The 15,284-nt window shown below is 44.9% G+C and overlaps 5 protein-coding genes across 5 annotated transcripts; 3 read left to right on the top strand and 2 right to left on the bottom strand.

Annotated features, from left to right (window-relative positions):
- The first annotated feature begins 272 nt into the window (after nucleotides 1-272).
- LOC128726823 (endocuticle structural glycoprotein ABD-4-like) lies at nucleotides 273-3,602 on the top strand. Its single transcript, XM_053820652.1, has 2 exons — nucleotides 273-374; nucleotides 2,831-3,602. Exons 1-2 carry the CDS (start codon nucleotides 363-365, stop codon nucleotides 3,227-3,229), a joined length of 411 nt encoding a protein of 136 aa, XP_053676627.1. The 5' UTR covers nucleotides 273-362; the 3' UTR covers nucleotides 3,230-3,602.
- A 2,534-nt stretch (nucleotides 3,603-6,136) lies between these two features.
- Nucleotides 6,137-7,873, top strand: LOC128723503 (bifunctional coenzyme A synthase). The gene is made up of 2 exons (XM_053817251.1): nucleotides 6,137-6,859; nucleotides 6,926-7,873. Exons 1-2 carry the CDS (start codon nucleotides 6,137-6,139, stop codon nucleotides 7,766-7,768), a joined length of 1,566 nt encoding a protein of 521 aa, XP_053673226.1. The 3' UTR covers nucleotides 7,769-7,873.
- On the bottom strand, nucleotides 7,869-8,698 carry LOC128723504 (non-structural maintenance of chromosomes element 1 homolog). Its single transcript, XM_053817252.1, has 3 exons — nucleotides 8,593-8,698; nucleotides 8,048-8,535; nucleotides 7,869-7,982 (listed from the first exon to the last, which is right to left on the bottom strand). The coding sequence occupies exons 1-3, from the start codon at nucleotides 8,696-8,698 to the stop codon at nucleotides 7,869-7,871; spliced, it is 708 nt and encodes a 235-aa protein (XP_053673227.1).
- Nucleotides 8,699-9,090: 392 nt separating this feature from the next.
- LOC128722959 (thioredoxin-like protein 1) lies at nucleotides 9,091-10,250 on the top strand. The gene is made up of 3 exons (XM_053816654.1): nucleotides 9,091-9,342; nucleotides 9,410-9,520; nucleotides 9,593-10,250. The coding sequence occupies exons 1-3, from the start codon at nucleotides 9,091-9,093 to the stop codon at nucleotides 10,088-10,090; spliced, it is 861 nt and encodes a 286-aa protein (XP_053672629.1). The 3' UTR covers nucleotides 10,091-10,250.
- Nucleotides 10,251-11,408: 1,158 nt separating this feature from the next.
- LOC128724895 (potassium/sodium hyperpolarization-activated cyclic nucleotide-gated channel 1-like) lies at nucleotides 11,409-14,859 on the bottom strand. Its single transcript, XM_053818616.1, has 10 exons — nucleotides 14,660-14,859; nucleotides 14,372-14,521; nucleotides 14,088-14,221; nucleotides 13,835-14,001; nucleotides 13,438-13,771; nucleotides 13,184-13,377; nucleotides 12,960-13,109; nucleotides 12,576-12,893; nucleotides 12,469-12,517; nucleotides 11,409-12,081 (listed from the first exon to the last, which is right to left on the bottom strand). The coding sequence occupies exons 1-10, from the start codon at nucleotides 14,857-14,859 to the stop codon at nucleotides 11,903-11,905; spliced, it is 1,875 nt and encodes a 624-aa protein (XP_053674591.1). The 3' UTR covers nucleotides 11,409-11,902.
- Nucleotides 14,860-15,284: the final 425 nt, after the last annotated feature.

Raw genomic sequence — 15,284 nt, 5'->3', positions numbered from 1 at the left:
ATGGACTCGGTTTTGGCTCCGTAGGGTAAGATTCGGTTCCTTCTCCCTCCTAGCCGGCCGGCAGCACCCTAGCTCTTCCACCTCCATCGCAATCGCCCCTCAACGGTACCGATTTTGCGATCGCGCACGTACTAGCGATCGGTGCGCTTGGATCGTGCCGTCTTGCTCGTTCTTACCGATCGCCCCGCCGGTTGGGTTCTTTCGGCGTGACTTTCTTCAACGCGGCGTATAAAAACGACGCGAATTTCAACCGACGATCAGTCTCAGACGTTCTCTGCAACGAAAAACGCACTAGAAAAGACTTGATCGTCGTTTGCTCTCGCTGCGTCAGCTGCCTCGTAGAAAACAAAACACAAAGCAACATGTTCCGAGTGGTGAGTTTTCCCTTCCAAGGATTAGCAGGATCGGGCTGTTTTGGTTGGTTTCCGCAAGCGAAACAATACCAATTTTGTGTGCAGAAGGGATTCCAGTGATCTCGACGCCGTTCGAGCTAAATCAGTGACGTTTTTTTTTCAAATGTACGGAATCAATTGTGCGGAAATTGTGAATCTTTTCTAACGGTTTCATGTGATGCAGCTGGCTGCTGTTATTGTGAATTTATTGATCATTCAAAGCCAAAACGATTGTTAAACCTTGTTTGGCAGAAATCATTGAACATCAATTGGCTGATTTCGTCAAACGATTTCCATTGAAATTTGCTAGTTCATTTTGCTATCCTTTGAATATCCTTTTGATCCAATTTTCGGATGTATTCGGAATCTTACAAACGTTTTATTATTAAAGGTCTCAACTACTCAATATCATGAACTACTTTTACTTCTTGCAGCATCATGAAATTGGATTACATTTGAATACAAAACCCATTGGATTGTGTCTCCAATTTACTTGATTATTTTTTTCTTTGCTATTGGTCAAGAACCCTTCGTGCTATCTAGACCTTTTTTGAGAGCTTTTGAACACGTTATGTTTTATCAAAATTAGCTGCATAACAGTTGCAATTATTCCTTGTTTAATCACAGATTAAAGGCGTATTTATACCCGTTAATTTAACGTCCCCTGGTCGCGCAGATAAATCGCGATTGCAACATTGTTTCCTCGCCAGATCATGGCGATATCACCGTAAATCATCACCTTGAACCAGAGATGCCACACTATCGCTTGCGAAACGTGTGCAATCTACGCACCGACTCGGAAGAGCAGCGATTACCGCACGGTTAGCTGCACAAAACCAAACGAAAAGGTACATTAGCGCCTGCATGTGTGCCTGCTCCGCCCAATTACTGTGTGATACGCCAACAAGACGATGCCCAAAACACCGCGTGAGAACGGAAATAGTGCGCCGTGGTGCAGAAAAGCTAATCCAAAGAACAGCGAAAAAAAAAGCACCACAAAAGGTGTATTGAAACGGCGGTCCCAAAAGATGCCAAAGGTGGGCTGTATTCCCAAGCGGTTACGCGATGGGATGGGAGCTTTCCGCGACCCGAGAACCATTGCGCGGTAAGCCTTCTTGCGGGTGGTGGCTAATTTTCCCAGCTCAGTTTGTCGCTGTCGCACCGAACGAGCAAAAAAAAACAAACTGTGCCACAAGTCTTCCCATGCAATGGCGTGGTGCCCTTTGCCCAAAATGCAATCAAAACACCACCGCACAAGCTCAGGTGCCACGGTGTTTTTATGCTCTCGCATCACGCGGGCAGACAAAAAAAAACTAATTCCACCGTCATTACCCTTTAGTGAACTGCGGGGATGCGTTCTTGCGTCACGACAACGAGCAGATGAGGTTTATTTGGGTGCCTCTTTGTTTTTACGATACTTGTTTCACTAGCCCGTCCTTCGCCGAACGGTGGCCATTGACGAAACCGCTCCTTTTCCTCAATGAACAACGTGTTTTTTTCTTTTATTTCTGCTCAATTCGTCATTCGCTTGGAAGGCTATTTTTAAACCACCTCGCTCAGGTGAGGGTCGTAAATCTTGCCCCTTAAACACACGCGAGTGTGGTTTATTGATGAAGCTATGTGTATGGAGTAGAGGGCCATTACGCAGTACGAAACATCGATCAATTGAATTAACGCTGTCGGATGTGGACGGAGGTCGGGAAAGCACGGCAACGATGGTATGTCGGACAGCGATCGAGCGAAGATCGCGAAGATGAACGTCTCAACGATGCGGCATCATACACGCACCTGCTACGTCGCTGTTGATAAGTAGTTGTCAATGAAACGTCGACACTAATGACGAGCTCTCATTCTCCCTCATTCCCGGTTCGGTGGCGCAGTAATCGGTTTCAATTATCCGACTCGACCGGAGCACTGGGTTGAGATAGCGCAGGGTTACGTGTGGCGATGATGGCACCAATTATGCATGCAAAAAAACTGTATTTAACCGGGGAACAGCATGTAGCCATTGGGGAACAGCACGGGCAATGACGACCCTCCTGTTGGGTGAGATTATTTGTCATGTCTAATATCGCGCGACAGGAAATCGCATAATGAAGGAGGATGTCACCGTGCATCGTGACGACCTTCGAGTGCATCTCGCATGCAGGAAGGAACATCATCGATCGGGCATCGAAAGATCACACTCGTGCTTGCGTTTGACAGCGAAAACGCCAAGTGGCAGTAGAATCACTCGAAGGGTGTTCGATTGCTCAAGGATGGGCTAGAAAGGGTGTGTTGCACCATGTCGGATTCGCTCGTTCAAACACCAAGAGAGTGTTACTAACGCGTTGGCAACTTGTACAGGTTGCTCGGGTAAAGAGGGTTAAAACAAACATCCCACCAAAACTCGATGTGTTCGATCCGTATTTAAATGGCTCATTTCGTCCATTCTGCAGTTCGTCATCGCCGCCTTGGCTGCTGTGGCCGTTGCCCAGAATCCGGATGCTGAAGCGCAGGTCCTGAACTCCGACAGCGTCGTCAACCCGGACGGTTCGTACGCGTGGAACTACGAGACGAGCAATGGCATCCGTGCTCAGGAGGAAGGAGTCGGTGGACAGTCAGCTCAGGGATCGGCCTCGTGGACGGACCGTGACGGTACGCCCATCCAGCTAACGTACGTCGCTGACGAGAACGGCTTCCAGCCCCAGGGTGCCCATCTGCCACGTGAAGGCCCAGTCCCGGCTCATGTCCTGAAGACGCTCGAGTTCATCCGCTCCAACCCACCGAAGGATGACCCGAACTTCAACATCCAGGCGCTTGAGGCCGAAATCGCCAGACTGCAGGCCCTGCAGTAAGCTGCATCCCGATGGCCGGAGCTGGATGGCTACCGTTCTTCATCAGTCATTGAGAGTGTGCGCGAAGAGAGGGACGGAAGAAGGGCAGGAAAGATGTAAGGAGCTAGTGTAGAGCTAGTGAGGAAACGAAGGAAAGAAGATTTGAGGAAGCATTTTCGCTGTGACCTGTGCACATACTCATGCAGCAAAAATTTGACACGACCACACGACGGGAACAGAGATGCGAAAAAATAACACACATTCCAGCACTCTGCCTGTGAGGTAGGGAAAACAGCACGAGCAATCAAAAACACTGCGAAAAACAGCACGAACAAACAGGAAAAGGCATACACGCGGGCAGGCAGGACCAGCAGGCGAAGGGAATCCCTTGGCAACATTTTTTTTTACCTTTGTCTACCCACTACTTACTGCAATGCTGTAATACTTTTGTACATAATTTTGATTAGTTCATTTACAAACGTCTGTGAAAAAACAACGAAACTTTCCGGTCTCGTACTACTTCTTACTTGTCCTTGTCGCTGCTTGAAACTGTGTGCTTTAGCCATTTTTTTTCTCACACGTTTTTCGGAAAGGTAAATCCCAAATTGTACGCTTCGTATGCTTTATCTATGCATCATTTGATGCCGCACCATCTCCAGCGCATTCCGTGTCGTGAGTAGGAAAAAAATTCAATGTGCCCATAATGTACTAAAGAACGCAAAGGAATGAAACGTTACACTGCCTGCTGAACGTGAGTACGTGAGTAAGAACAGTCGGTTGATACCCGGACATAGGACAAGAGCGTATCTTCTAACGCGCAAAACGATGCGAATCATAGAAATGTCAAGCATAGCGGAAAACGCCCCCGAGGCGGGAAGAAAACTCAAGAAATATATAATCGTTCCGACCAGCCGAACAGACGTGACTGCATTGATCTAAAGCCGCAAAAGAAAACGAAGCACGTAGATCGCATCTTAAAAGGGAAACTCCACACTTCTCTCCATAGGGCGGGAGCAGCGAATTTTGCATCTCGCACATTCGCGATCGTGTGATAGCGCCAGTGGACGGAAAAAGCGGTGAGATGAAGCTAAGGAGTGGGCGAAAGAAAGATGAACACCGACGTCGGCAAGAGCAAAGCTCAAGCAGCGGTTGGCAGAAGATCAAATGAAAGGGAAATTCAGAAGGTAAACCGATCAAGAAGTGGAAAGATACCATCACGCTGACGTAACCGGCGCAAGCCGTACAAGAGAGCCGATGTTATTATTTTGCGCCACGGCAACCGGGGCACGTGAAAGGGAAGACCGCCCGTCCGAGTGGGTGTGGGAAAAGCTTTCGCGCGTTATGCATTCGTCATGTGGCCGGCGTGATTGGTCGGTCGGTCAACCGTGGGTAGAAATCGACGAGAATGCCCTTTTGGAAGATGCCGTCCCGGTAATGGCATGAGCTTAGCGATAAAATGTTACTGTTTTCAATACACTTCTCGGGAATGGATTTTAGAGGTTGAGAGAGTTTCTTGACTGAATTGAGCAAAGTAATACCACGTGTGGTTGGATTATGAGAGTTATGTATATGTTTTATTGTAACGCAACCTGATCAGCTTATGTTTGAAAATTCGGAATTATGTGTTTAAACTAGCAAAGCTTTTACATGTTAACCCCTTCACAGTCCTTCAAATTCGAAAAAAGGGTCAAAAAATTGTCACCCTTTTTATTTGTGGTTTGGGAAAAACGTGATCTAAAATTTATAGAACTAAAAGATTTAATTCTTTTTTGTTGAGATTTTATGCTAAAACATGATAATTGGCTCAGTGTTTCAGAAAATTAGTTAAAAATTGCTTGATTGTTTTCAATATTAATGAATTCTTTTTTTTTAGTTATAACAAAATTTAAATTTCATCGTAGTTGTGTAGCTTTTTACCACACTTGCTTCTGTATGAACAACAAACTTTGCACTCTCGTGACTTGAGTCAAAAAGTTCATTTTTTTTTGTATTTTAATGACGACCTGGCCGTATTGTTCTCCAAACTACATTTCTAGTTCATAAATACATAATTCATTCATTCTTATCCTATAATTTCGCATAGCAAGTCCATGAAGAATAAAGTTTAATCAAAACTGCTTAATGTGCCCCAATGCAAAAACTGTGAACGACACCGAAATCGATACCGCTTAGCGACGAGTGCCAGCCACGTGGGCTTGATTTTTGTGCATTTGTTACACTTCGGTCGGCGTTTGGCATGGCTGAAAACTATCGGAATGACGGATTCTTGTGCTTTTTGTGGGAGATTTGGAAAGGTTTTGTTGAGTTTAATCCCTTCACAATTTTTGCATTGGGGCACATTAAGCGGTTTTGATTAAACTTTATTCTTCATGGACTTGCCATAGACTATTGCCATACTCACAATATTGCTCACAATATTGCTACTTCTACTAAAATACTATCAAATTTGAAATTGAGTAACGATAGTAACATATTCTGTCGATTTGACACAAATAATAAATGAAGAGACTGACATTTCCCACACGTATGTGCATTTGTTTTGATTTCTGTTACAGCCGTGTAAACAACAAAGGCAAAGTACTCGTAATTTTTAAAGATGCTACATATTGTTATGTGTTTAGTGAGTTAAGTTGTTTTTTTAACTTTGTTTAAATTGAATTTACTCTTTGTTTAACAAATTTTAAACAGTGTGTAATGAGCAATTTATAGTGCGTTTTTGCTAAAATCATTTTTGTGTCTGGAAATTTGTAGGTGTGTACTAATTGGATATATTACTTTCCTCTTCTAACAATAAAAAGGATTTACGTTTCTAGAGTAACAGTAGATGATACTAAGAAACTAGGGCAGCTATCCCTGCTTCCTAACCTGCTATCGGCTGAAACAGATAACAACCTGCAGTAGCACTTTGCCCTCGCCTTTGGTTCAAACATGTCGTCTCGAACTGGCCTGCTGACGGCCGTACATTTGACGAACATTGCAAAAACACTGTCCGCAACTCGTTCGCACGCATTGAATACCTTATACCTACAATTTCACCCAAAAGTAGCCGAAAGTGTTACATGCCCAAGGGCGCTTGGTCGATTTGTCGCGAGTGTATACCAATCGTCTGTGAGCTGGATCGGAAATGATGTAGATTTGCGCATTGTGACCGGATCACTACGATCGAGTGGTACCGGGTTTCAATCGTTTGTTGATCGATCACATCCAGCAAAGGTGGACTATCTATTTTACGACTACGCTCTCAGTTCATCGTCGTTGGGTGAGGAAAAGAATCTTGCCGAGCGGTATCCGGGTGTGCAGGTGGTGGAGTTGGGTACGGAAAGCGTGGAAAGCTTTGGGTTGCCTCCGGATGTTGAAAAGGATACACAAACCTACCCTAATGTGGTGCTCGGCGGAACGTTCGATCGGCTACACGCTGGCCATAAAGTATTGCTCACACAGGCGGTCCTGCTTGCCACTGAACGGGTTGTTGTCGGTGTAACCGACGGTGCGATGATAAAGAGCAAAAAGCTTCATGAACTAATCCTCCCGGCAGAACGGCGGATAGAGATTGTAAAGGAGTTTCTGGAAGAAATCGACGCATCACTGCGCTACGAAGTGGTTCCGATTCTCGATCCTTTCGGACCTACAGCCACTGACCCGAATATGGACGTGAGTAGCAGTTGGGAATATAATTTATTATTTCGTTTAAAAGATTAACGTTTCTTCACATTCTAGCTTATTGTGGTCAGTACAGAAACGGCTCGCGGTGGCGCGAAAGTAAATGAATTACGCGAGCGCAACGGGTTGAACCAGCTGCAGGTGCATACGATTGAACTTCTGGACGATGAGAGCACCATTGAGGATAAGGAGGACAAAATTAGTTCCAGTAATCAGCGCATGGATTTGCTAGGCAGTCGATTGAAACCACGCAAGCCCACTCCAAGCAATCTAGGGGTGAAACCGTACGTTATCGGCTTGGTAGGTGGAATCGCATCTGGTAAGAGCAAAATGCTCGACCGCTTTCGGCAACTCGGTGCTGGGGTTATCGATTGTGATAAAATCGGTCACGAGCTTTACGAACCGGGAGAGGAATGCTACGATGAAGTAGTGGCTGTATTCGGCCGAGAAATCCTTCATCCAGATGGAACAATAAACCGCCAAGCTTTGGGTGGAATTGTGTTCGCCGATCGGGAAAAGTTGAACCAATTAAACAAAATCATGTGGCAAAGGATTGCGCAACGTTCGAAAGAGAAGATCCGTACGCTTTACGAGCAACACGGCAATGAAGTGGTCGTCATGGAGGCCGCCTTACTGCTCCGTGCTGGATGGCATGATAACTGCCACGAGGTGTGGTCGTGTATTATTCCCCGCGATGAAGCAATACGGCGATTGATGGAACGAAATAACCTCTCGGAACAGGATGCGATGCATCGCGTTGAAGCTCAGGTGTGTACTAATGAGGAAATGGTACAACAATCGGACATCGTTTTCTGTACCTTATGGAGCTACGAGTACTCGCAGCAACAAGCGGAAAAAGCATGGAGCATTGTTCAAAAGGAGATAAAGCTGAAACTTTAAGTTCAAAAGCTGCTCGTAGGAGAATATGGTTTTATTTGTTTTAAACAGTTTTAAATATCTATTCGAAAATGGACACAGGGGAAATAAAGATAGAAAACGATTATAACGGAACGCTCCACAATTCTTTACATGCGGGACAATTTGTGAGTCGACGGAGGTACTTCTTCATGCAATCTTTGTGCAAAATCTGTGGACAGCTCGCACAACGAACCCCCTGAAAAATGAAAATCAAGTTTAGTTCAGTTGGCACATTCAAACAACTAGAATTAATATACTTACATAGAATATCGTGACTTTGCACAGACAGCAGCGTGTTATAACATCCGCATAATGTTTGTTGAGGAACTTTTCAAATTCTACAATTGCTTTCGGCCCCAAGTAGCATTTGTCTTCTAGCTCCAGAAAGTAGCCCATTTCCTCCCATTCCCCCAACAGTTGTTCGGCACGTGCTTTCGTGAGAGGCTTTGTTCCTTCACCGGCAGTTTCGCTCGTTAAGTTAAGGCAAGCAATAGAGGGTAGATGATGGTCGTCGCTTAATGTGAGCTCACGCAATAACACACGAAAGTAATGTATCTCGGTAGCGGAGTAGAAATTTTGCTGCAGATCTACCGGCGACTCTTGCAGATTGACGAATACGTAGAAATCCATATCGGTCGGATCATAGTGCGTAAAGCTGATTTTCTGGTCGAAGCGATAGATACGTTCGTTTATTTTGGCCACAACTTCTGCTACTTTATCCTCATCGGGAACCGTATCATCTTCACCATCTGTAAAAACAACATTTTGAATAAGACAATCCCATCTAAGGTCACAGTCGTTCTTACAGCGTGCATAGATGCCGATTAGTATGTCGTGGGCTTGTTGCTTGCTTATTGTGCCGTGATTCGAACACGCCTGCAAGAAAGCTCTATGAACATTATTGTACGACATGATTGGACACAATTTTAACAACACAATTCAAACATATCACTTTTTTGTACGTTAATTGATTAAAACTAAGACTCAAACAATACCAGGTCAAATTTTGGCGCCCTTCCGAAGCAGAATAACTGTTTACAAAAAGTGACAGTACAGAAAATTCAATCTCCAAGCAGAGCAATTGTTTACATAAAATGACAGCATAGAAAACTCCATCTAACAGCATTTACAAACGTCAAATTGAAATGTCTACCAAACATCAATTGTCATAGCAAAAGCATCGTCATCGTCCCGCTTTGTTGCCGTAAGAAATTGTTGTACCCTAGAAAATTCGTAGATTACTAGTTCGCTGAGCTTCAGCCGCTTGTTTTCTGTTAGTATCGGAAAAGCCCTGCAGCCACGTGATGTCGGTAAAGACCATCAACGACGAAGGACATTTCCAGGCTGAGTTGTCAGCCGCCGGCGGTAAGCTCGTAGTCGTCGATTTCACAGCTACCTGGTGTGGTCCTTGCCGGAATATTGCTCCATTATTTGAGCAACTACCTACCAAGTACCCGAAAGCAGTGTTCCTTAAGGTAGACGTAGACAAATGTGCCGAAACAGCAGCTACTCAGGGTGTATCCGCAATGCCAACGTTTATCTTCTACCGTGCCAGAGTAAGCAAAAGGAGAAGTCAGCCACTTTTCTCGACCTTACTAACCGTAGTTGTTTTACTATTTACAGACCAAAATTGACCGACTCCAAGGAGCAGATATTAATGGACTCGATGCGAAGATACAGAAACATTATGCTGCTAGCGCAGATGATTCGGGGGAGGATTATGGCCAGGGCATGGTAGGATGTCGTAGCGTACATTTGTGTGCACATCATAGCTCTGACTATTATTTGTTTTATTATTCCATACAGCTGGATTTAAATACCTTCATCCAGAAGAACCAATGCGAATGCTTAAATGAAGCCGACGACCATCCATGGACGAATGCGCTTACTTCCAGCGGTGGTCATTTGGCATCGGATTGTGATGAACAGCTGATTATATCGGTTACCTTTAATCAGGTCGTGAAGCTGCACTCTCTTAAAATCAAAGCCCCGCCGACGCACGGGCCCAAGAATATAAAGCTGTTCATAAACCAGCCCCGTACGCTCGATTTCGATATGGCCGATTCGTACGTTTCGGTGCAGGATCTGGAGGTAGACCCGAAGGATCTAGAAACGGGTAATCCGATGAAGCTGCGGTTTGTCAAGTTCCAAAACGTGCAGAACATTCAGCTGTTCGTGAAAGACAATCAGTCGGGCGGTGAGACGACAATCATAGACCATCTGGCCTTCATCGGTCAGCCGATAGCAACTACTAAAATGGACGATTTCCAGCGGGTTGCCGGGAAGAAGGGTGAAAGTCACTAAAACAAATTTAGCTAGTCCAGCTGGTCCCAATGTGGGCCACGGAAACCGCATGCTTCCCATTGTCGAAAGTGTTATGTCGGTTGGGATGTAAAAGCGATTGATTTGTATGCAGTTCTTATTTCTCATCAATATGGAATATCATTTAATAAAAAAAATATAAAATACATATGTATCTGTTTTGCACAACCCGTTCTGATCATAACAAAAAATTCTTCAACAAATGATCATAGACCGCAGAGAAAAAAGGCGTAGAAGTTAAGACTACGTTTAATCCATTGTTATCAGTATACTGTCACATTCAGCGGACTTCATAATTTTAATACCGACATCAAAGCCACCATGGATACCCAGTATTCGTTATCACTTTCTATAATCAAATGAAATTCATCCTTGCCGCAGGAATGATGCGAATCTGCTTGGATCCCCTATTGTCAATCAAGAAAAGTTTTTCGTTCTATCCGACATAACCAATCGGACTGCCAGTAAGGACCGTGTATACGTAGAAAGTACCGAGAAAAAAGTAAAACGTTCAAAGAAATGTCGTATGTTATGTAATGGAGCGTCCATGTTTCACGAATGAAAAATGTTTAATTGAAATGGAGAATAAAAAACAACGTTTTCTATACTAGAACGACTTTTTTTGTTGTTTTTCTATATTCTCTCAAAATCTACATAGCAATCGAATGCCGTATGAAAACGAAACGTATTCTTCCTGATCTTCACCAAACAAGATTTTAAAGACTCCTTTTTTTCATCGAGATCCAATATGAATTAATTCTAGCACGTGGAGGGATGACACGTGTTCGTAAAAAATCAAGCGGTTGTACAAGATGATTGGCAAAAAATGAGAAGAAATGAACGTGCTCTCGTTCTGAGAGATCCACGCGATTGGACTAGTAAATCATAGCTGCACTATGGAGAAATATGTAAAAAAACTGATAACGTGTTTATTCATCGCTTTAATTCCATTTTTTGTAAAACAAAGGTACTTAAAGCTATCAGGCGCATTGATTTTTGTCACAGAAAACTATGGCTTACATCTTTGAAAAAAATGATGTTGAATTTTTCTTGCTTCACGACCTGTGATACGAGGTTTCTGGTGAAAATCTGTTCCCATTTGTGAAAAGCCTTAAAAAGACTCTCATCCTTATAATTTGTTATTGATACATGCAAAAGAAATTTTAAAACAAATTTTTAAGTTTAAACATGGTAGCGTGGTTCGGTAATCAATGAACTTTTATGAGATTATGAACCTTTCAGGTTTTATTTTTTGCATCACATTTATGCTAAAAGTTATCATTTTTATGGTTATTAACAGTTAATTTGAATAAGGTATATCTGATTTAAAATCAAATTCACTCCTTCATTTGTTTAACACCCGGGGAACCTTTGGTTCGGTGCACCAGACATGATGTCTCCCTTTCCTTTGCTTGATCATTTTTCTCGGTGTTAACTGACTTATTGACACTCTAGCAGCTTGCTCCACTCGAGCGAGCACGAGTTCACGGCAAAATGTTTAATTAAATTCGCTCCATTCGCGACGCGCTGAAAGGCCTTTCTTTCAATTCCGGCAAAAATACGATTGCCCACTCAATATTAATAAACATCAAGAGGCGAAAGAAATGGCACACAAGCGAATGAATACCACCGCGCAAAGGTGGATGAAGATTCAAAACCATAAATATTATTAACGGTGAAAAATAGCATAAACCTCCAGCTTCCGCGTGGGCTTCGGATCCGGAAATGATTGATTGCCCTGCCCGGAAGTTACGCGCGGCTCAAGCATTATTCGCCCCGGGGAGCAAAACGAATTCACGGTGCGCCGTCCGATCTGGAGCTGTGCATTTGAACCGTTTCGACGTTCGCCAGCGTCTCTAGCACGGTAGTTCGCCGCATCTGCTTCATCTGCTGCAGTTGTTCGGTCGCCAAATCGATTAGTTTCCGCCGCTGCACCGGGTATGACTTCAGGAATGCATCGAACCAGCCTCGCGCTGTCCTTCCCAAAGGAGGAATGAGATGTTGACGGGACCGAAGGCGTGTGAGCGTGAAATGACACGAAAAGTATTTCAATAGCAATTGCCATCTCGAGTCGTGCCCGAGGGGAACGGGCCTTATTTCCCGAGCGGAAAGCGCTCAGGCTCTCGTGGGAAACGTTGTCTGGAATTGGATTTCACCACCAAACAGGAAATTCGTTCCGCAAGTGAAGGTGCAAGTCTTCTATCCAGCACTGACCGGCTGCCGGATGCAGCCGGAAGGTTAACAAACTTCTGACACATTCGAAATGCAATAAAGTGCACCATTTTTTATCCGCGGTTGAGCAAAACAGTCGGTTTCAGAATTTAATCTTAGGTTGGAAGATGCCACCTACTAATACTTACACAGCATGTACAACTCGCAATTTTCCACCGCCACAAGGTTCGGAAATTTCTGCAAATGAAGGATGCACGTCAACGCCAACATTAGCTAGGGTTAGTGAAACACTTACCACCATGTCCTCATCAAAGAGCAGCTGAAACTCGCCAAAGTGTTCGCCGTCTTCCAAGTGCAACACCTCTTTCCAACGGCTCGTATAAATGGCAACCGTACCGGACACGATAAACACCATGTTCCAGTTGTCCTTGTCACTGGTACCGCCGTCAACATGCTCTGCTCCCCAGCGCACGATGATGTCGTTCTTCGTGAAAATTTGAAAATGCATCCCAAGCGCTATCGCAGTCAGCTGATGCTCGGAAAACACGGCCGCAAACAGTGGGCAGGCCCGAATCAATGAGCCCATAATTTCCATCCGGAACTCGCCAAACAGCTGACGCGAGAAATCGACAAATGAAATGAAATATAAACACGCACGCGGCCGCACGCCAACACTAACCTGTTCTCCGACGAGCGTCCGCATCAGTGACCACCGGCTGTAAACCCGCGGGTGGCGGATGTCGTAGAACTTCAAGATTTGCTTCTGCAGACCGGCCGGCAGCTGCTCATGGCGCATGTAGTTGCTCAGCTCGTATCGATACTCGTGGTACTGGGGAAGGAATAGACAAAATGGAACCATTAGCACACAGATAACAGCTTGGACAACAGGGCCACCATGTGTACCTTGCTCGCGCTGGAAAACAGGATGCGAATGAAAATAAGCAGCTCGGCTAGCAGGTAAATCTTCAGTATATACCCACCGACGGTGAAGATCAGGGACATCAGCATATCGTCGTACGTCATGGATTCGCTGAAATTGTGCGTGATGTGGGTCACGGTGTACAGGGTCCGGTAGGAGCATTCCAGGTATCGGACGACTGGAAGCGAAAGCATGGCGCGTTACACAAACAACAACACGGTATACCTGCACTACTCACAGGCGGTTTGATTCCAAAACGGGATCTGCTGGGTCCAGGAGCGCTGGTCAACATTCGCCAAATTGGGGCCCTGTACCAGGCGCATCACGAGAAACAGAAAGCAGGCACTCCAGTGGAACACGGTCAGCACGGTGGCAAGGATGGTGGTAAATTGAATGACATTGCGCCGCAACCCCATCCGCTGGCAGAGTCGGCGAATGTAGCGCAGAAACGTCCGGAAGCGGAAGATCTTTATCACCGACATTAGGCTCCAGAAGTCCCACAGGCACCCGGGGTGAAAGTCGAGCCTGTGTAGGCAGTACAGCAGCGAGTTGTCGAGCGTAGAGGGTGGAATCTAAATGGAACCGAGTTTAAGGGATGCTCGATGAAATAAATCATATGATTTCAGGATACGTACCAGGCGCGTCATCAACGGATCGGGTGCCGAACTGATAATGTCGATCCAGAACCACAAGCGCAGATATTGCATCCGCACGCGGCTTAGGTCGAGATCTACCTGCTGCTTTCGTCGCTTGTACGTGCCGGAGTAGAACCTAACCACCACGTCTAACAAGCAAACACCATCTGCACAAATCGTGCGTGTTAAATGTTAAAAGATAAAGCATGCATTCTGCAGAAATTAAGGTCGCAAAGCGTGCAAAAAAACTCACCTGTGCAGAGCAGCACCACGTGAAAGGGTGAGAAAGGATAGTAATCTTCCTGTTGGAACAGAAATACCACATCGTACGGGATCATCAGGAAGGCGGACGCAAACGTTACTATCATGATGCATTCCCAGATGAACCTGCAATAGGAGGGAATTATGTAAGAGTTATCCCTTTGCCAGGAATTGGCTCAGTTAAGATGAGTTGCATGCGGTTGTGGTTCTCTGGATGATGTCGCCAGTGAGGAATTATTTCAATCAAAAACCGCTGCAACCAGGACGAATACTAACCGGAAGTAGCTGAATGGATGAATTGTGCGCGGATAGTACGTGACATGGCGTGACAGTTCGCGCTTTAATGCCGTGTCACTGCGGAAAACGAGCTTTGCCAAAGGGCTACGGTGATCGATAAGGCAACGTCTGCGCCACCACCGAGCAAACCTACAGAAAAAAAGAGCATATAGTATTGTAAGAATCTAAATTTGACTAGACATTGCTCTTACACACATACACTTCTCAGATGCAACCCATTTCCATAGCAATGGAAAATTCCTACTGTGCTATAAATCCGTAACTTACCTTTTTAGAACGGAATCGGCCGGCATTAGAAGCTTCACCACGTCGACATCATGGTTGACCGAGCAATCGTGGGTCGGGAAATTTCGATTCCGTTTTTTACGAGCTCCACCTTCACCGTCCGTCTCGGTTGCCCCCGAGGATTCGTGGGCGTTGGTTGATTCTTGCGGATGGTCGTCATTAAAATTATGGCTTAGCTCCATATTCGATTGGCTTAGAAAAAGGAATCTCTCTTGAGGCTTGGGATCTATTAAAAAGTGCCAGCAATTGCCTTCTTACCTTCAGAGTACCGTACTGAAGCCGACGCAGGACTTGGAGTATGGAAATCAAATTATTTTCATAGCCTACTGGCACCGGATTTCGGTCGCCAGGGAGATAGAAGAGGGCAGTTACTGTGTTTCAAATGGAGAATTAATTCCTGAAACTTCCAGTGCGTAGGCAGACATTTTAGCTAGCTTTTAAGAAGGCTTGTGATCTGCTTATCATGAGCCAAATGCTGGATTGAAAACTTTTACAGATCGAAACAAAAAATTGATGAGAGTTTAATATACGTTTTGGAACGTTAAACGAATTTTAACCTAGCCCAGCTAAACCAGTAGCGCACGAATACACAACTTCACCTCATTTA

Source organism: Anopheles nili, chromosome 3 (genome assembly GCF_943737925.1).
Source record: "Anopheles nili chromosome 3, idAnoNiliSN_F5_01, whole genome shotgun sequence".
NCBI classification, from domain to species: domain Eukaryota; kingdom Metazoa; phylum Arthropoda; class Insecta; order Diptera; family Culicidae; genus Anopheles; species Anopheles nili.
Note: the sequence above shows the minus strand (reverse complement) of the source record. Positions and strands in the feature narration are given on the sequence as shown.

What these genes read in the sequence shown, in the direction of transcription:
- LOC128722959 (XM_053816654.1), top strand. Translation starts at nt 9,091, where the DNA reads ATGTCGGTAAAGACCATCAACGACGAAGGACATTTCCAGGCTGAGTTG. An exon ending in TTATCTTCTACCGTGCCAGA is followed by an intron (nt 9,343 to 9,409) that starts GTAAGCAAAAGG and finishes TACTATTTACAG; the next exon opens with ACCAAAATTGACCGACTCCA. An exon ending in AGGATTATGGCCAGGGCATG is followed by an intron (nt 9,521 to 9,592) that starts GTAGGATGTCGT and finishes TATTCCATACAG; the next exon opens with CTGGATTTAAATACCTTCAT.
- LOC128723504 (XM_053817252.1), bottom strand. Translation starts at nt 8,698, where the DNA reads ATGTCGTACAATAATGTTCATAGAGCTTTCTTGCAGGCGTGTTCGAAT. An exon ending in AATCGGCATCTATGCACGCT is followed by an intron (nt 8,536 to 8,592) that starts GTAAGAACGACT and finishes TTGTTTTTACAG; the next exon opens with ATGGTGAAGATGATACGGTT. An exon ending in GCAAAGTCACGATATTCTAT is followed by an intron (nt 7,983 to 8,047) that starts GTAAGTATATTA and finishes TTCATTTTTCAG; the next exon opens with GGGGTTCGTTGTGCGAGCTG.
- LOC128724895 (XM_053818616.1), bottom strand. Translation starts at nt 14,859, where the DNA reads ATGGAGCTAAGCCATAATTTTAATGACGACCATCCGCAAGAATCAACC. An exon ending in ATCCGTTGATGACGCGCCTG is followed by an intron (nt 13,772 to 13,834) that starts GTACGTATCCTG and finishes GGTTCCATTTAG; the next exon opens with ATTCCACCCTCTACGCTCGA. An exon ending in TCTTTGATGAGGACATGGTG is followed by an intron (nt 12,518 to 12,575) that starts GTAAGTGTTTCA and finishes CTTCATTTGCAG; the next exon opens with AAATTTCCGAACCTTGTGGC.
- LOC128723503 (XM_053817251.1), top strand. Translation starts at nt 6,137, where the DNA reads ATGTCGTCTCGAACTGGCCTGCTGACGGCCGTACATTTGACGAACATT. An exon ending in CCACTGACCCGAATATGGAC is followed by an intron (nt 6,860 to 6,925) that starts GTGAGTAGCAGT and finishes TTCACATTCTAG; the next exon opens with CTTATTGTGGTCAGTACAGA.